This window comes from Oncorhynchus mykiss, chromosome 31 (assembly GCF_013265735.2).
Source record: "Oncorhynchus mykiss isolate Arlee chromosome 31, USDA_OmykA_1.1, whole genome shotgun sequence".
NCBI classification, from domain to species: domain Eukaryota; kingdom Metazoa; phylum Chordata; class Actinopteri; order Salmoniformes; family Salmonidae; genus Oncorhynchus; species Oncorhynchus mykiss.
Genome location: NC_050571.1, coordinates 23,680,635 through 23,701,870, shown reverse-complemented (window position 1 = coordinate 23,701,870; position 21,236 = coordinate 23,680,635). Strand labels below are relative to the sequence as shown.

The 21,236-nt window shown below is 43.8% G+C and overlaps 1 protein-coding gene across 1 annotated transcript; it reads right to left on the bottom strand.

The window, feature by feature from the left end:
* Positions 1 to 82: 82 nt before the first annotated feature.
* Positions 83 to 7,683, bottom strand: LOC110504797. Its single transcript, XM_021583610.2, has 4 exons — positions 7,525 to 7,683; positions 6,214 to 6,354; positions 3,770 to 3,916; positions 83 to 3,509 (listed from the first exon to the last, which is right to left on the bottom strand). Exons 1-4 carry the CDS (start codon positions 7,653 to 7,655, stop codon positions 2,021 to 2,023), a joined length of 1,908 nt encoding a protein of 635 aa, XP_021439285.2. The 5' UTR covers positions 7,656 to 7,683; the 3' UTR covers positions 83 to 2,020.
* Between the last annotated feature and the right edge of the window lie 13,553 nt (positions 7,684 to 21,236).

Sequence of the window (21,236 nt, the reverse complement as noted above, 5' to 3'; positions counted from 1 at the left end):
AAATGTTTTTGGGGGATTCAGTTCATTTGCATGGCAAAGAGGGACTTTGCATTTAATCTGACCACTCTTCATAACATTCTGGAGTATATGCAAATTGCCATCATACAAACTGAGGCAGCAGACTTTGTGAAAATTCATATTTGTGTCATTCTCAAAACCTTGGCCACAACTGTATATTAAAAAAATCCACATATAGCGCTAAATGAGGAAACAAACACTTTTTTATCAATTATATTTTTATTAGTATTAAAGCATATGTTTCCAGTACAGCAATTCACCATAGAGGGAGTGGAGACATCATTATGATATCCAGCCCCCATAATCATTCCTAGCCAACTTGAGTCAGTTGGTGTGATCTCCCACAGCAAAGAGTCTGTTTTAAGTTCCTCGGCGTACATATCATGTGCAAACTGCGTTCGGCCATCGCCGCTCCATTTTTCCATTAATCCATTTGTTTTGTCTTGTTCCCTGCACACCTGGTTTTCATTCCCTAATCACACTGCATGTATTTATTCCTCTGTACCCCTCCAGGACAGAGGAGTCGAGGAGTGCATCCGGGAACACTCGGCAATTCTGCAACATCTCGGTGCCACGATGGATCTCGTTGTCCAGACCATGGACCGCTGGGAGAGACTGGAAGCCTCGACCAGCGCAACCGGGGTTACCTCTACCCGGCCATCCTGGATCCAGTCCCAGTGGGATGCGTCTCTCCCTTCCCAGGGAGTATGATGGGACGGCAGCCTGGTGCCAGGGGTTCCTATTACAGTTGGACTTATACCTGGACACCGTTCACCCAGCTCCCTCGGGAAGGGAGAGCGTGTCCACCCTCGTCTCATTCCCCTCGGGGAGAGCTCTGGAGTGGGCAAACGTCGTGTGGGGAGAAGGAGACGCGGCATTGGACCACTTCGAGGGGAACGGCTCTTCCACTTGAGGCAGGGGACGAGGAGCGCCCAGGAGTTCGCCCTGGAATTTCGGACCTTGGCCGCCGGAACAGGATGGAACAACAGGGCCCTTATCGATCAGTACCGATGCAGTCTGCGTGAGGATGTCCAACGGGAGTTGGCTTGCAGGGATGTCACCATCACCTTTGACCAACTGATGGATCTGTCCATTAGGTTGGATAACCTGCTGGTCACCAGCAGGGTACATAACCTGCTGGTCACTCCGTCGGGTACATCTTCCAGCACCCCCGCTCCGGTGCCCATGGAGCTGGGAGGGGCTGTGCTTAGGGAGGCTGGAGGAGGGGCCGTCACGTGCACCATCTGTGGCCGCAGAGGGCACACTGCCGGTTGGTGCTGGGTTGGTTCCCTCTGGGAGTCGAGGCAGCAGGCAGTGCACTCTGGCGTCACCCCAGGTGAGTCTGCACAACTCTCATCCAGGGTCCTCTGTTGTCCACCTGTTTGTACCTGTTTGTTTTCCTGAGTTTTCCACTCATTCCCAGCATTAGGTGCTCATCGAGCGCGGCTGGGAATTTTATCGACAGAGCTTTCGCCCTTAGTTTAGGGATCCCCATTATTCCTGTGGTTAGACCTTTCCTGGTACATGCTCTGGATAGGCGACCATTAGGGTCCGGGCTAATCAGGGAGCCATCGGCTTTCTAACCATCGGCGCTCCATTTTTCCATTGTTCCATTTGTTTTGTCTTGTTCCCTGCACACCTGGTTTTCATTCCCTAATCACACTGCATGTATTTATTCCTCTGTTCCCCTCCATGTCTTTGTGAAATTCTATTTGTTATGTGTTTCGTGTGTACGCACCAGGCTGGGTTTTTCCCGTTATTTCCATGGTATTTCAGGAAGGTTGTTTGTTGTAACATTTGCTCATTTGTTGTGACTGTTTCGTGCCTTGCACTTTATCCTTTGGCTGGAGGTTTTGACACAGTGGCGTCTGTCTGTTTTATTGCCTCTGCCCAATAAAGTGTGTGCCTGTTCACAACTCTCTGCTCTTCTGCACCTGACTTCTCCACCAATAGCGCTCACTGTGACATTAGTTCACAACCTCAAATGAATAAGCTACATGTATTAATTAAATAGTTTGTGGAAAGGGCTTAGTGGTAAGTGACAAAACTGTAAATATTCTGCAGGGTTTTTCTTGATGTGATCGAGGACTGTGATTCTGTGTTTATATTCACTGAGATGTCTATTAATGGAAACTCGAAGAAAAGTAGTATATTCGTCCTCAATTGTTTTAGTCCACCATTTTATGAAATGTACTTTAGATCGATCTAAGTTATTACCAATGTGTTTTATCAAGTCAAATTTTTCAGCTAGATACTCTCCAACTTTTTGGAATTGATTAAGAGTTCTAAAATGGGGTATGGAAAAATGTAGGTCAAGACTTTTTTTCTCATCGGTTTTCACATTTGTTTTATGATAATTGCTAATTGACATAAATTTATTTGTCACATGCCTATGGATGTCTTTATGAGTTTGCAATCTGAAAGCTACTTCTGAAATGTTGTTGGGCAGAAATAGTTTACTCGAATCATAAAGTTTCTCGGTAAGTTCTCTGTCTTCAAAATTAGATTTAGAGTCATGGCTTTTCTTATTGTTATACTCAGTGTTAAAAATGGCAAATTTGTCACAATAGTTTTCATAAGTAGGACTACTGATTATCAAATTAAAGTGATTGAATGAGCTGATATATGGATCTACAAAGGTTGTCAACTTTCCAGTCAAACCGTACCATTTGCTGTATCCAACAATAGTTTTTATACCATAAGATTTGTACAGTTCTGCTGAATCCTTAATCAGTAAATCCATGCATGAATCATGACCTGAATTTTGCAAACAAGGAGAATTGAGCGTATAGATAAACAATTTAGTATTTCGCAATTTCTCATTGTTTTTCAATATTTGTTTTACTTCCTCAAGAAGTAACTTTTCGGTATGAATATTTAAATGTTTGCCCTTACCCATCTTCTTGCAATCTTCTAATTTAAATAAACCAACAGAAACCGGTTCTCCACCACAAGGTGACTCTATAAATGCCCATGCATGTTGTGTATCAAACTTTTGCTTGCAACCCTTTGTTTGTAATGAGTAGAACTTATCAAGAAATTCAGAAATGTTTTCAAAATGATTTGGGATGTTTTGGATTTCCGTCCGACAGTCTGTAAAAATCGTTGTTATGCCATACTTGTTCAGTTCTGCTAAATCCGTTATTTTATGACCTGTAATTTGCGAAGGAGAGTGGAGCGAATATATAGAAAATGTTGTATTTTGCAATTGCTCTTCGTTTTCCAACATTATTTTTGTTTCCTCAAGAAGTAACTCTTTGATATGACTAATAATTATTCGAGGTTTGTTTTCCATATTCTCTATATTGTTAAGTTCCAGAATTGCAACAAACACATCACCAGTTGACTTTAAGAATGCCCATGTAACTTTAAGATGAATGCAATCTTTTGTTTGTAGAAGGTAAAATGTATCACGTAATTTGTTTTCAACTTGATTTGGGAGGTCCATTGACAGAGCTGGAACGTTGATGATAGCAGGACTGGGGCTTCCTCTGTAAGGGGAATCAAAAGGGATAAAAGAGAGCTAAAGATAGTAACATCTAGTAAAGATTCAGAAAACAACTATGGACTCTGGATTTACACATGAAATGTATAACAATAGGACTACCATGTCCTCCACAATTAGTATGTTTAATATTAGTCCACTTTTGGTACAGTGTCAAAAATGTTGCATGTCAGCTTCAAGATTTCAAAATATATTGTTTTCTGTCTCCTGATGCCAATAAGCATATTGTGAAAATGTAGGTCATACCTCTGGTGGATCTCAATCCCCTTACTGGTTGAATTAGCATCCATATCCTCCTCAAGAGGCCCTCCGTTAGAAAAAACGTTTGTGTTGGTGGAAGGGTTCACATCATCAGGATCCCCTCCCTCAGACAGTGATAGGTGCCTCTTCTTACTGTAGAGAAATATAATGATGTTATTCACCATCAATGTCACAAACTATTAGTTGTTGAAAGCAATTTAGTAAGTTTTAAATACTTTTAGATGGTTTCAAATACAACTTGTAAATATTTGGTTTTTAAAACAGGGTTTCTTGCAATTGAACTCAAGGTCAAAATTCGCTGAATAACAGTGAATACAGGTGTAGACCTTACAGTGAAATGCTTACTTATAAGCCCTTAACCAACAATGCAGTTTTAAGAAAATACCCCCCCCCCCCCCAAAAAAAAAGTAAGAGATAAGAATAACAAATTATTAAAGAGCAGCAGTAAATAACAATAGCGGGGCTATACACAGGGGGTACCGGTACAGAGTCAATCTGCGGGGGCACCGGTGTTGAGGTAATTGAGGTAATACGTACATGTAGGTAAAGTTATTAAATTGACTGTGCATAGATAATAACAGAGAGTAGCAGCAAGCAGCGTTCCGGGGAGGGGGGCAATGCAAATAGTCTGGGTAGCCATTTGATTAGCTGTTCAGAAGTCTTATGGCTTGGGGGTAGAAGCTGTTTAGGATCCTCTTGGACCTAGACTTGGCGCTCCGGTACCGCATTCCGTGTGATAGCAGAGAGAACAGTCTATGACTAGGGTGGCTGGAGTCTTTGACAATTTTTAGGGCCTTCTTCGGACACCGCCTGGTATAGAGGTCCTGGATGGCGGGAAGCTCGGCCCCGGTGATGTACTGAGCCGTACATCACCGGGGTCCTCTGTAGTGCCTTGTGGTTGGAGGCCTAGCAGTTGACATACCAGGCAGTGATGCAACCTGTCAGGATGCTCTCGATGGTGCAGCTGTAAAACCTTTTGAGGATCTGAGGACACATGCCAATTCTTTTCAGTTTTCTTAGGGGAATAGGTTTTGTCTTGCCCTCTTGTCTTAGTGTGCTTGGACCATGTTAGTTTGTTGGTGATGTGGACACCAAGGAACTTGAAGCTCTCAACCTGCTCCATTACAGCCTCGTCGATGAGAATGGCGGCGTGCTCGGTCCTCCATTTCCTGTAGTCCACAATCATCTCCTTAGTCTTGATCACGTTGAGGGATAGGTTGTTGTTTTTTAACCACACGTCAGGTCTCTGACCTCCTCCCTATAGGCTGTCTCATTGTTGTTGGTGATCAGGCCTACCACTGTTGTGTCATCAGCAAACGTAATGTTGGTGTTGGAGTCATGCCTGGCCTTGCAGTCCTGAGTGAACAGGGAGTACAGGAGGGGACTGAGCACGCACCTCTTAGGGGTCCCCGTGTTGACAATCAGCGTGGTGGATGTGTTGTTACCTAACCTTACCACCTGGGGGCGGCCCGTCAGGAAGTCTAGGATCCAGTTGCAGAGAGAGGTGTTTAGTCCAAGGATCCTTAGCTTAGTGAGGAGCTTTGAGGGCACTATGGTGTTGAACGCTGAGCTGTAGTCAATGAAGAGCATTCTCACATATGTGTTCCTTTTGTCCAGGTGGGAAAGGGCAAGGGAGTGCAATGGAGATCGCATCATCTGTGGATCTGTTGGGGCGGTATGCAAATCGGAGTGGGTCTAGCGTTTGTGGGATGATGGTGGTGACGTGAGCAATGACCAGCCTTTCAAAGCACTTCATGACTACAGATGTGAGTGCTACGGATCGGTAGTCATTTAGGCAGGTTACCTTAGTGTTCTTGGGCACAGGGACCATGGTGTTCTGCTTAAAACATGTTGGTGTTACAGACCCGGACAGGGAGAGGATGAAAATGTCAGTGAAGACACTTGCCAGTTTGTCAGCGCATGCTCGCGGTACACGTTCTGGTAATCTGTCTGGCCCTACGGCCTTGTGAATGTTGACCTGTTTAAAGGTCATACATCGGCTTTTGGTTAGGGTATGTACATACAGTCACTGTAGGGACGACATCCTCGATGCACTTATTGATAAAGTCAGTGACTGTGGTGTACTCCTCAATGTCATTAGAAGAATCCCGGAACATATTCCATTCCGTGCTAGCAAAACAGTCCTGTAGTTTAGCATCTGCTTCATCTCACCACTTTTTTATTGACCGAGTCACTGGTGCTTCCTGCTTTAATTTTAGCTTGTAAGCAGAAATCAGAAGGATAGAATTATGGTCAGATTTGCCAAGGTAAATGAAGACTTGAGTTACAACCAGGTAGATTCAGCAACATGACATCAACACACCCAGTGGGTTAACTTCCTGCTTACAGAATTCATCAACTGAATTCACATCTGCCAAGACTGCCAATATTGTCTGTTCCCAATGTGGGAGGGCACAAATGGGTCATACCATTGGTGGTTCTCATTCTCCTCACTCTGGGATCTGGTTGATGTAGCAGCCACATCCTCCTCAGGAGGGCATCTATCAGAAGAACTGTCTGTGTTGCTGGGAAAGTTCACATCACTCCCCTCAGACAGGGGCCTCTTCTTACTGTAGAAAAACATGAAGGAGAAATAAAAACAAATCCATTATTATTACAAATGAAACTCACAAACACTCAGTGCCCCCCTCCTTCTGGTTGAGTAGGTTTCTATTTTGTCCTTCGTAAAGAAAATATATAAATGTAACAAGTCGTTAATTTATACTGTCATAAAAAATAACTGTGTACTGAGTGGTAATAGTTTAAAATGCATTATCTGTAGCACTTTACATGTGTTGCTTTACAGCCATCTTGGTAGCACTTTACATGTGTTGCTTTACAGCCATCTTGGTAGCACTTTACATGTGTTGCTTTACAGCCATCTTGGTAGCACTTTACATGTGTTGCTTTACAGCCATCTTGGTAGCACTTTACATGTGTTGCTTTACAGCCATCTTGGTAGCACTTGACATTACAGTAATAACATGGTAATAGTATAGTAACAATGTTTTGTAATTCACAATAGCATTATTTTGATGGTGAGTAACCATGTCACCACCACTTTATGCCGTGCTGTAATGTAAAGTGCTACTAAGATGGCGGTAGTACCTTTAAACTGCTGTGTCACTCAGAGATCTTTTCCACTTTCAAGATAACACCAGTGCTGTCATTACTCAAGCTGTAGCAGGTGCCACCATACACACATTTGATCTAGTAAAACATTTTTCAGAAATACAAGGAATACAATAGGATTGGTCATAACGACAATCTTTATGATATCAGATGCTGTAGCACATCCAGCATGAGGTTTCTGTGGTCAATGGAATACAGCAGTAAAAATCTGCCCAAGTTTGCCCTGTTCAATTACTGTTTTCTCATTAGTTGGAAATGTTCTTTGAAATGTCTCATACAACATATTTGGCTCATTGTTATCAACCTACTGCGTACCCCTTGTGTGCAGGGCCTGCTATTAGCATGCTAACACTCATTAAGACAGACTGGTAGCAAATCTAGCATAACTAGCCATCGCTAGCATTCACGTGTTGATGGAGTTGACTGATGACTATGACATGTAAAAATATATTCATCACAATGTTTGGATGGGAGCTATAATCCGGTTATGACACAAAACAATTTTAATTTGAGAAAAACCCCAGATAAGTAGTGTTGACCCATATTGTCATTTTTGGGGGGGGTTTCTGTAGAAAGGAATCAAAGAAAATGTATATTTATATACTTACAGAAATTGAGCCATCACAACACTTTTAGGTTCCTCCAGAAGGCTTGGCATTTCCAAGTTCGATTGTGGATTTTTGTTTGCCACTGAAAATAAAAATGTTACGCTTGTGTCTACACTTGGCATCTCGTTCATGTTTGTGTCATTCTGTTCACTGTCAGGCTAGAGTATACCCACCTTCCACCTACTTTTCCCCATTGGCCCATTTATAATGTCATTCTCATTTTGACCAATCAATGTTTATGTTAGTGATCCACATCTTCCTTTTTGTATCACCTGACCTACAGGTGTCAGTACATGGAATGGAATGCTGCCTGTCCTGTCCTGTCCTGATGGGTGTGAGACAGTTCAGACGTTGCTGACTCACGTCAGATCATATAACGCCTGGATTAGTATTTTCCGCATCGCCTAACTACATCATACGGTATGTTATAGCAACCTGGTGCCCGATGGCACCGTTGGGGACGTGGCATGCAACCATTGGTTGATGAATACAATGTCTAAGCTGGGCGACGCAACCAAAGTATTTGTAACAAACATTTAAGGAAACTACAGTCCTAAATTGCACTCCACTCACAGCAAACCCCTTAACCCTCTCAATAGTCTACACATTTTGAACCATTCTATTACAATTACAAATAGATCTTGGCTTCAGAGAAATTAATCAACTTTATATTTTGTGAGTGTAAGATTTCATCCAAAAGCAACAAGCAACTAAATCTGAAAATGGAGAACCTAAACACAACACTGGTTAATTTTGATCTTGGTCAGATTGATACTGAAACTAGGCAAGGTCATGAAACCATAATAAATGGTGTTATAGAGTAAGAGTGTGTGTGAGAGAGGGAGAGAGCAGGGTAGGAGAGAGACTGCCAGATTTTTTTTCACCTTTATTTATTTAACTAGGCAAGTCAGTTAAGAACAAATTCTCATTTACAGTGACGGCCTAGGAACAGTGGCTTGTTCAGGGGCAGAACGACCTTGTCAGCTCGGGGATTCGATCCTGCAACCTTTTGGTTACTGGCCCAACGCTCTTACCACTAGGCTACCTGCCGCCCCAGATGGACTATGTACAGCTGCAGCGATCGGTTAGCTGCTCAGATAGCTGATGTTAAAAGTTAGTGAGGGAAATATAAGTCTCCAGCTTCAGCGATTTTGCAATTCGTTCCAGTCACTGGCAGCAGAGAACTGGAAGGAAAGGCGGCCAAAGGAGGTGTTGGCTTTGGCGATGACCAGTGAGATATACCTGCTGGGAGCGCCTGCTACAGGTGGGTGTTGTTATCGTGACCAGTGAGCTGAGCTAAGGCAGAGCTTTACCTAGCATAGACTTATAGATGACCTGGAGCCAGTGGGCCTGGCGACGAATATGTAGCGAGGGCCAGATGACTAGAGCATACAGGCCGCAGTGGTGGGTGGTATAAGGGGCTTTGGTAACAAAATGGATGGCACTGTGATAGACTGCATCCAGTTTGCTGAGTAGAGTATTGGAAGCTATTTTGTAGATGACATCGCCAAAGTCGAGGATCGGTTGGATAGTCAGTTTTACTAGGGTAAGTTTGGCGGCGTGAGTGAAGGAGGCTTTGTTGTGAAATAGAAAGCCGATTCTAGATTTGATTTTGGATTGGAGATGTTTAATATGAGTCTGGAAGGAGAGTTTACAGTCTAGCCAGACACCTAGGTATTTGTAGGTGTACACATATTCCAGGTCAGAACCGTCCAGGGTAGTGATGCTAGTCGGGCGGGCGGGTGTGGGCAGCGAACGGTTGAAAAGCATGCATTTGGTTTTACTAGCGTTTAAGAGCAGATGGAGGCCACGGAAGGAGTGTTGTATGAGTCTGTAGATGGGGGGAATTCCACTATTTTCTCTTCAGCGAGGAGGCGGTGATGAGGGGTAGGCACCATCACTGCTTCTCCCCTTCTGTTCTCTCACCTCTAAGGGGGGTTGATGAAAGGGTGTGGGGAAAAATCACTATCACTCCCCTCTCTTTCACACACACCTCCCTCATGCCATTCAATTCAATTCAAGGGGCTTTATTGGCATGGGAAACTTGTGTTAACATTGCCAAAGCAAGTGAGGTAGATAATATACAAAAGTGAAATAAACAATAAAAATTAACAGTAAACATTACACATACAGAAGTTTCTCTCTCTCAGTTAAATTCAGTTCAAAGGGCTTTACTGGCATGGGAAACATGTTAACATTGCCAAAGCAAGTGAAATAGAAAAAAAAAAGTGAAATTAACAATAAAAAGTGAACAGTAAACATTACACTCACAAAGGTTCCAGAAGAATAAAGACATTTCAAATGTCATATTATGTCTATATACAGTGTTGTAATGAAGTGCAAATAGTAAAGTACGAAAGGGAAAATAAATGAACATAAATATGGGTTGTATTTACAATGGTGTTTGTTCTTCACTGGTTGCCCTTTTCTTGTGGAAACAGGTCACAAATCTTGCTGCTGTGATGGCACACTGTGGTATTTCACCCAGTAGAATGGGAGTTTATCAAAATTGGGTTTGTTTTCAAATTCTTTGTGGGTCTGGTGTAATCTGAGGGAAATATATGTCTCTAATATGGTCATACATTTGGCAGGAAGATGGGAAGTGCTTCTCAGTTTCCACCTCATTTTGTGTCTGTTTAGAGCCAAATAACATTCTAGTTTGCTCAGTTTTTCTGTTAATTCTTTCCAATGTGTCAAGTAATTATCTTGTTGTTTTCTCATGATTTGGTTGGGTCTAATTGTGTTGCTGTCCTGGGGGTCTGTTTGTGTTTGTGAACAGAGCCCCAGGACCAGCTTGCTTAGGGAACTCTGAGGTTCATCTCTCTGTGGGTGATGGCTTTGTTATTGAAGGTTTGGAATCACTTCCTTTTAGGTGGTTGTATAATTTAACAGCTCTTTTCTGGATTTTGATAATTAGTGGGTATCAGCCTAATTCTGCTCTGCATGCATTATTTTGTGTTTTATGGTGTTCACGGGATATTTTTTGTCGAATTCTGCATGCAGAGTCTCAATTTGGTGTTTGTCCCATTTTGCGAATTATTGGTTGGTGAGTGGATCCCAGACCTCACAACCATAATGGGCAATGGGTTCTTCAACTGATTCAAGTATTTTTAGACAAATCCTAATTGGTATGCATAGAAGGCCCTTCTTGCCTTGTCTCTCAGATCATTCACAGCTTTGTGAAAGTTACCTGTGGCGCTGATGTTTAGGCCAAGGTATGTACAGTCGTGGCCAATAGTTTTGAGAATGACACAAATATAAATTTTCACAAAGTCTGCAGCCTCAGTTTGTATGATGGCAATTTGCATATACTCCAGAATGTTATGAAGAGTGATCAGATGAATTGCAATTAATTGCAAAGTCTCTCCAGGAAAAACATCAGGGACAGACTGATATTCTACAAAAGGTACAGGGATTGGACTGCTGAGGACTGGGGTAAAGTCATTTTCTCTGATGAATCCCTTTTCCGATTGTTTGGGGCATTCGGAAAAAATCTTGTCCGGAGAAGACAAGGTGAGCGCTACCATCAGTCCTGAGTCATGCCAACGGTAAAGCATCCTGAGACCATTCATGTGCGGTGTTCCTTCTCAGCCAAGAGAGTGGGCTCACTCACAATTTTGCCAAAGAACACAGCCATGAATAAAGAATGGTACCAACACATCTTCTGAGAGCAACTTCTCCCAACCATCCAGGAACAGTTTATGGTCCATGGCCAGGAAACTCCACAGACCTTAATCCCATTGAGAATTTGTGGTCAATCCTCAAGAGGCGGGCGGACAAACAAAAACTCACAAATACCAAGCATTGATTATGCACCAATACACTGCCATCAGTCAGGATGTGGCCCAGGAGTTAATTGACAGCATGCCAGGGTGAATTGCAACACTGCAAATATTGACTCTTTGCATCAACTTCATGTAATTGTCAATAAAAGCCTTCGACACTTATGAAATGCTTGTAATTATACTTCATAGTAACATCTGACAAAAATATCTTAAGACACTGAAGCAGCAAACTTTGTGGAAATTCATATTTGTGTCATTCGCAACTTTTGACCACGACTGTATAGTTTTTTTGTGCTCTAGGGCAATGTAGTCTCGATGGAATTTGTGTTTGTGGTTCTGGCAACTGGACCTCTTTCTCTACTCTCCTTCATAATTTTCCTTGCTCAGCAGCTCTCCATGGTGTATGCCTCCTCCCCCATCTCAACCGCTCCCTCATCTGTCTCTCTCCCCCCTTTGGAATATCCCTTCATCCTGTGTCTCCCTCCTCCATTCCTCCTCCCACCTCCTCTCCAACTCTCCTTGGTTTATCCCCCCATTCCTCCACCTGTCCTCCCTGTTGACACTGCAGCGCTGCAGTGAGTATCGGGGATCCTATGCTGACGTCAGGGAGAAAACCCCAGTTGCACAGCAGCTACTGAGGAGCACCCCTCTCCAGCCCACTACTGACTGCCTGGGAGAGGAGAGGCCAGAGGGAGAATCCCTCCTTGTAGACACAGGTTATGAGGCTTCTATTTAAAGACTATAAAATAATCATGATCAACAGTGAAAGACTGGAGATTCCTTTTCAGTGAACCCAGCTGTACAGTGAACCCAGACTAATCGTGCTGTTATTTTAGTCCGAGCACACTTGTAATGGTCTGCATTTTTTTGCGTAACCATCCACAGTAGCAATAGCTCTGTACTCCTGTTGTGAATGTGATTATATCCATGGATCTATGAGTCTTGGTAGAAATAGCATATTGATTACAGGCCCTGTGTGTGAAAGAGCACTACCTGTCAGTGCTTTATTGCAGTACAGTGGTTCTGCTCAAAATGATCATATAATCCAGAACACAACAATAACACCTTATAGAGGCGTGGAAACGGTATGTCCATTGGTACTGGCGCAAACTCTTAGTAAATATACTCATAATATAACAGTAAGTTACCGAAATGACAGTTCTGTACTGACTGAATCGTCCCAGCCTCAGTTCTGTACTGACTGATTCGTCCCAGCCTCAGTTCTGTACTGACGGAATCGTCCCAGCCTCAGTTCTGTACTGACTGAATCGTCCCAGCCTCAGTTCTGTACTGACTGAATCGTCCCAGCCTCAGTTCTGTACTGACGGAATCGTCCCAGCCTCAGTTCTGTACTGACTGAATCGTCCCAGCCTCAGTTCTGTACTGACTGAATCGTCCCAGCCTCAGTTCTGTACTGACTGAATCGTCGCAGCCTCAGTTCCACCGCACATCACTCAGTTTGAAGAGTGAACATTGGGTGGCGCTCTTTGCTAAGGAGAGAGAGAATGGAGGCAAGTTGGAAGAGAAGTGATGTAGTCGCTAGGTGGCAGAATATACCCTGGCATGCGCCATCCCTATATCCAGTGTATTGGACAAGTGTCTTGTCAGGAATTATGAAATGAGGCTCTTCACAGCCTATTCTTAGTTTTACCTGGAAGTTTGGATCAAGAGTATGGTAAATGGGTACTTTTTATTTTGCAGCATCTTTTGTTGCTTAGTCTAACTAACCTTCTCCTAAACACTTTCAACTAGCAAAACATCCACAACCTAACAGCTAAGAACGAAGCTAAGCTTTGTGTTTCTCATACCTTAATAAATACGCCACAAGCCTTCAGATCTAGTCGGTAATAGACTTCCTAGAACTGCATCTGAAGAGCATCCACTACGGTTACCAATACACTCCATATCGGAGAGATATGCTCAGTGATGGCTTATGCAATGTGTCAAACATATCGTGTGAGTGTGTGTGTTTAAGGGTGTTGGCATGGGGTTAAGGAGATGGGTCTTGACACTCTAACCCATCTGTCTAAAGTTTAACTGTGTGTGTGTGTGTGTGTGTGTGTGTGTGTGTGTGTGTGTGTGTGTGTGTGTGTGTGTGTGTGTGTGTGTGTGTGTGTGTGTATCTGTTAGGTGTCTACTCTGTAAGGATGTATGCAGGGTAGGGTCAATATGCCAGGGTGTATCTAATTTTGCTTCTTGAAACTTCCAGACAAGTCCACCTGGTTGCTCATTTCACCATTGTGACATGTCCTCCTGACTGCTCATGGCAACATGTAGTGTAGTGGAGTTACTGTAGTCTGTTCTGTCCTATCCCATCAGCTACTGGGCTCTGTGCTGTGGAGGGCCACGCAACACCTACTGCCAACTAACGAGAGAGAGAGCGAGGTAATGAGAAGTGTTAAATTGTATGCGTGTGTGTTCTTTACATTTCATAGTTACCTTGTCCACACATTCTCACCATAGTATATACATGCAAATCATAGCTATTGATTATACAGTCAAGCTGTTACAAATCAAATACATTTTTTTTGGTCACATACACATGGTTAGCAGATGTTAATGTGAGTGTAGCAAAATGCTTGTGCTTCTAGTTCCGACCGTGCTGTAATATCTAACAAGTAATCAAACAATTTCCCACCTACTACTTTATACACACACAAGTGTAAAGGAATGAATAAGGAATATGTACATATAAATATAATGATAAGTGATGGCCGTGCGGCATAGGCAAGATGCAGTAGATGGCATAGAGTACAGTATATACATATGAGATGAGTAATGTAGGGTATGTAAACATTATATAAAGTGGCATTGTTTAAAGTGACTAGTGATACATTTATTACATCCAATTTTTAATTATTCAAGTGGCTAGAGATTGAGTCAGTATGTTGGCAGCAGCTACTCAATTTTAGTGATGGCTGTTTATCAGTCTGATGGCCTTGAGATAGAAGCTGTTTTTCAGTCTCTCGGTCCCAGCTTTGATGCACCTGTACTGACCTCGGCTTCTGGATGATAGCGTTGTGAACAGGCAGTGGCTCGGTTGGTTGTTGTCCTTGATGATCTTTTTGGCCATCCTGTGACATCGGGTGCTATAGGTGTACTGGAGGGCAGGTAGTTTGCCCTCGGTGATGTGTTGTGCAGACCTCACTACCCTCTGGAGAGCTTTGCGGTTGTGGGCAGAGCAGTTGCCATACCAGGCGGTGATACAGCCCGACAGGATGCTCTCGGTTGTGCATCTGTAAAAGTTTGTGAATGTTTTTGATGACAAGCCAAATTTCTTCAGCCTCCTGAGTTTGAAGAGGTGCTGTTGCCTTCTTCACCACGCTGTCTTTGTGGGTCGACCATTTCAGTTTGTCCGTGATGTGTATGCCGAGGAACTTAAAACTGTCCACCTTCTCCACTACTGTCCCGTCGATGTGGATAGGGGGGTGCTCCCTCTGCGGTTTCCTGAAGTCCACAATCATCTCCTTTGTTTTGTTGACGTTGAGTGTGAGGTTATTTTCCTGACACCACACTCTGAGGGCCCTCACCTCCTCTCTGTAGGCCGTCTCGTCTTTGTTGGTAATCAAGCCTACCACTGTTGTGTCGTCTGCAAACTTGAGTTGGTGTGCATGGCCACGCAGTCATGGGTGAACAGGGAGTAAAGGAGAGGGCTGAAAACGCACCCTTGTGGGGCCCCAGTGTTGAGGATCAGCGGGGTGGAGATGATGTTGCCTACCCTCACCACCTGGGGGCAGCCCGTCAGAAAGTCCAGGGCCCAGTTGCACAGAGCGGGGTCGAGACCCAGGGTCTGACGAGTTTGGACGGTACTATGGTGATAAATGCTGATGAGCACCATTCTTACACATCACCGATGCACTTGCTAATAAACTCACTCACCGAATCAGCGTATACATAAATGTTGTTGTCTGAGGCTATCCAGAACATATCCCAGTCCACGTGATCAAAGCAATCTTGAAGAGTGTAATCCTATTGGTTGGACCAGCATTGAACACACCTGAGCACAGGCGTTTTCTGTTTTAGGTTCTGTCTATCGGTTGGGAGCAACAAAATGGAGTCGTGGTCAGATTTGCCGAAAGGAGGACGAGGGAGGGCTTTGTATGCGTTGCGGAAATTAGAGTAGCAATGATCCAGAATGCTGCCAGCCCGGGTCGCGCATTCGATATGCTGATGTTTTCAGATTAGCCTTGTTAAAAGCCCCAGCTACAATAAATGCAGCCTCAGGATATATTGTTTCCAGTTTACATAGAGTCCAATGAAGTTCTTTCAAGCCCTCCGAGGTGTCTGCTTGGGGGGGATATACACGGCTGTGATTATAATCGAAGAGATTTCTCTTGGTAGATAATGCGGTCGGCATTTGATTTTAAGGAATTCTAGGTCAGGCGAACAAAAGGACTTGAGTTCCTGTATGTTGTTATGATCACACCACGACTCGTTAATCATAAGGCATACACCCCCGCCCTTCTTCTTACCAGAGAGATGTTTGTTTCTGTCAGCGCGATGCGTGAAGAAATCGGGTGGCTGTACCGACTCTGATAACATATCCCGAGTGAGCCATGTTCCCGTGAAACAGAGAATGTTGCAATCTCTGTTGTCTCTCTGGAAGGCAACCCTTGTTTGAATTTCGTCTACGTTGTTGTCATGAGACTGGACATTGGCAAGTAGTATACTCGGGAGTGTTGAAGAATGTGCCCGTCTACGGAGCCTGACCAGGAGGCCGCTCCGTCTGCCCCTTCATCGGCGTCGTTGTTTTGGGTTGCCTACTGGGATCCGATCCATTGTCCTGGGTGGTGGTCCAAACAGAAGATCCGCTTCTGGAAAATCGTATGCCTGGTCGTAAAGTTGGTGAGTTGATGTTGCTTTCAAATCCAATAGTTCTTCCCGGCTGTATGTAATAAGACTTAAGATTTCCTGGGGTAACATTGTAAGAAATAATAAAACAAAAAACTGCATAGATTCCGAAGAACGCGAAGCGAAGCGACCATCTCTGTCGGCGTCATTTTCTGGATCACCTTACATTCTCCTTCCTAACAGAAGAAATGTTGTTTTTAAAGCTGAAACACCTTTATATCCCTAGAGATGTTAGTTTGTCTTATGAAGTGTCTGCCACTGTGTCCAACAACACACCACAGAGCTACTGTAGGCGGTTAGCACCACACTGCTACTGTAGGCTGATGTAGGTTGTTACCATCACACTGATACTGTAGGCTGATGTAGATTGTTACCATCACACTGCTACTGTAGCCTGATGTAGGTTGTTACCTTCACACTGATACTGTAGGCTGATGTAGGTTGTTACCATCACACTGATACTGTAGGCTGATGTAGGTTGTTACCATCACACTGCTACTGTAGGCTGATGTAGATTGTTACCATCACACTGCTACTGGAGGCCAATGTTGGTTGTTACACCACATTTCTACTGTAGACTGATGTAGGTTGTCACCATCACACTGCTACTGTAGGCTGATGTAGGTTGTTACCATCACACTGCTACTGTAGACTGATGTAGGTTGTCACCACACTGCTACTGTAGGCTGATGTAGGTTGTTACCATCACACTGCTACTGTAGACTGATGTAGGTTGTTACCACACTGCTATTGTAGGCTGATGTAGGTTGTTACCACACTGCTACTGTAGGCTGATGTAGGTTGTTACACCACACTGATACTGTAGGCTGATGTAGATTGTTACCATCACACTGCTACTGTAGGCTGATGTAGATTGTTACCATCACACTGCTACTGTAGGCCAATGTTGGTTGTTACACCACATTTCTACTGTAGACTGATGTAGGTTGTCACTATCACACTGCTACTGTAGGCTGATGTAGGTTGTTAGCACCACACTGCTACTGTAGACTGATGTAGGTTGTTACCATCACACTGCTACTGTAGGCTGATGTAGGTTGTTACCAGCACACTGCTACTGTATGCTGATATAGGTTGTTACCACACTGCTACTGTAGGCCGATGTATTTTGTTAGCACCACTCTGCTATTGTAGGCTGATGTAGGTTGTTACCACCACACTGTTACTGTAGACTGATGTAGGTTGTTACCACACTACTACTGTAGGCTGATGTAGGTTGTTACCACACATGCTACTGTAGGCTGATGTAGGTTGTTAACACCACACTACTACTGTAGGCTGATGTAGGTTATTACCACACTACTACTGTAGGCTGATGTAGGTTGTTACCACACATGCTACTGTAGGCTGATGTAGGTTGTTACACCACACTGCTACTGTAGGCTGATGTAGGTTGTTACCACCACACTACTACTGTAGACTGATATAGGTTGTTACCACCACACTACTACTGTAGGCTGATGTAGGTTGTTACCACCACACTGCTACTGTAGGCTGATGTAGGTTGTTACACCACACTGATACTGTAGGCTGATGTAGGTTGTTATCACACTGCTAATGTAGGCTGATGTAGGTTGTTACCACACTGCTACTGTAGGCTGATGTCGGTTGTTACCACACTGCTACTGTAGGCTGATGTAGGTTGTTACCACCACACTACTACTGTAGGCTGATGTATGTTGTCACACCACACTGCTACTGTAGGCTGATGTAGGTTGTTACCACACTGCTACTGTAGGTTGATGTAGGTTGTTACCACCACACTACTACTGTAGTCTGATGTAGGTTGTTACCACCACAGTACTACTGTAGACTGATGTAGGTTGTTACCACCACACTGCTACTGTAGGCTGATGTAGGTTGTTACCACAGTACTACTGTAGGCTGATGTAGGTTGTTACCATCACACTGCTACTGTAGACTGATGTAGGTTGTTACCATCACACTGCTACTGTAGGTTGTTAACCTCACACTGCTACTGTAGACTGATGTAAGTTGTTACCACACTGCTATTGTAGGCTGATGTAGGTTGTTACCACACTGCTACTGTAGGCTGATGTAGGTTGTTACACCACACTGCTACTGTAGGCTGATGTAGGTTGTTACCACACTGCTACTGGAGGCCAATGTTGGTTGTTACACCACATTTCTCCTGTAGACTGATGTAGGTTGTCACCATCACACTGCTACTGTAGGCTGATGTAGGTTGTTACCATCACACTGCTACTGTAGACTGATGTAGGTTGTCACCACACTGCTACTGTAGGCTGATGTAGGTTGTTACCATCACACTGCTACTGTAGACTGATGTAGGTTGTTACCACACTGCTATTGTAGGCTGATGTAGGTTGTTACCACACTGCTACTGTAGGCTGATGTAGGTTGTTACACCACACTGATACTGTAGGCTGATGTAGATTGTTACCATCACACTGCTACTGTAGGCTGATGTAGATTGTTACCATCACACTGCTACTGTAGGCCAATGTTGGTTGTTACACCACATTTCTACTGTAGACTGATGTAGGTTGTCACTATCACACTGCTACTGTAGGCTGATGTAGGTTGTTTGCACGACACTGCTACTGTAGACTGATGTAGGTTGTTACCATCACACTGCTACTGTAGGCTGATGTAGGTTGTTACCACCACACTACTACTGTAGACTGATATAGGTTGTTACCACCACACTACTACTGTAGGCTGATGTAGGTTGTTACCACCACACTGCTACTGTAGGCTGATGTAGGTTGTTACACCACACTGATACTGTAGGCTGATGTAGGTTGTTACCACACTGCTAATGTAGGCTGATGTAGGTTGTTACCACACTGCTACTGTAGGCTGATGTCGGTTGTTACCACACTGCTACTGTAGGCTGATGTAGGTTGTTACCACCACACTACTACTGTAGGCTGATGTATGTTGTCACACCACACTGCTACTGTAGGCTGATGTAGGTTGTTACCACCCTGCTACTGTAGGTTGATGTAGGTTGTTACCACCACACTAATTCTGTAGTCTGATGTAGGTTGTTACCACCACAGTACTACTGTAGACTGATGTAGGTTGTTACCACCACACTGCTACTGTAGGCTGATGTAGGTTGTTACCACAGTACTACTGTAGGCTGATGTAGGTTGTTACCATCACACTGCTACTGTAGACTGATGTAGGTTGTTACCATCACACTGCTACTGTAGGTTGTTAACCTCACACTGCTACTGTAGACTGATGTAAGTTGTTACCACACTGCTATTGTAGGCTGATGTAGGTTGTTACCACACTGCTACTGTAGGCTGATGTAGGTTGTTACACCACACTGCTACTGTAGGCTGATGTAGGTTGTTACCACACTACTACTGTAGGCTGATGTAGGTTGTTACCACCACACTACTACTGTAGGCTGATGTAGGTTGTTACCATCACACTGCTACTGTAGACTGATGTAGATTGTTACCATCACACTGCTACTGTAGGCTGATGTAGATTGTTACCATCACAATGCTACTGTAGACTGATGTAGATTGTTACCATCACACTGCTACTGGAGGCCAATGTTGGTTGTTACACCACATTTCTACTGTAGACTGATGTAGGTTGTCACGATCACACTGCTACTGTAGGCTGATGTAGGTTGTTGCCATCACACTGCTACTGTAGGTTGTTAACCTCACACTGCTACTGTAGACTGATGTAGGTTGTTACCACACTGCTACTGTAGGCTGATGTAGTTTGTTACACCACACTGATACTGTAGGCTGATGTAGATTGTTACCATCACACTGTTACTGTAGGCTGATGTAGGTTGTTACCTTCACACTGATACTGCAGGCTGATGTAGGTTGTTACCATCACACTGATACTGTAGGCTGATGTAGATTGTTACCATCACACTGCTACTGTAGGCCAATGTTGGTTGATACACCACATTTCTACTGTAGACTGATGTAGGTTGTCACCATCACACTGCTACTGTAGGCTGATGTAGATTGTTACCATCACACTGCTACTGTAGGCTGATGTAGGTTGTTACCATCACACTGCTACTGTAGACTGATGTAGGTTGTTACCACACTGCTACTGTAGGCTGATGTAGGTTGTTACCATCACACTGCTACTGTAGACTGATGTAGGTTGTTACCACACTGCTACTGTAGGCTGATGTAGGTTGTTGCCACCACACTGCTACTGTAGGCTGATGTAGGTTGTTGCCACCACACTGCTACTGTAGGTTGTTGCTATACACATTGGTGCTGCTGGCTTCCGGGTTGGATGGGCAGTGTGTCAAGAAGCAGTGCAGCTTGGTTGGATTGTGTTTCGGAGGACGCATGGCTCTCGACCTTCGCCTCTCCCGAGTCCATACTGGAGTTGCAGTGATGAGACAATACTAACTACTACCAATTGGATACCACGAAATTGGGGTGAAAAAAACATTAAATGTGTCACTAGTGTAACGGCTTTCTTCCTGCGAAGGAGAGGCGGACCAAAACGCAGCATTGTTGAAGTTTTTTAATAAGAAAACTAAACATGAACATAAAACAATAAACGTGGAAAAAAACGAAACAGCCCTATCTGGTGCAGCAAACACAGACAGGAAACAACCACCCACAAAATCCAACACAAAACAGGCTACCTAAATATGGTTCCCAATCAGAGACAATGACTAACACCTGTCTCTGATTGAGAACCATATCAGGCCAAACATAGAAATAGACAAACTAGACACACAACATAGAATGCCCACTCAGATCACACCCTGACCAAACAAAACATACAAAGCAAACTATGGTCAGGGTGTGACAACTAGTCACTTTAATAATGTTTACATATCCTACATTACTCATATCATATGTATATAGTGTATTATATTCATCCCTTTACATTTGTGTGTATAAGGTAGTTATTGGGAATCTGGTAGATTTACTGCATAATCGGAACTAGAAGCACAAGCATTTCGCTACACTCGCATTACCATGTGTATGTGACCAATATAATTAGTGCAAGGCGTGCGTACTAGCGGTAGAGAAATCAGGCGCAGGAGAGCAAAGACTG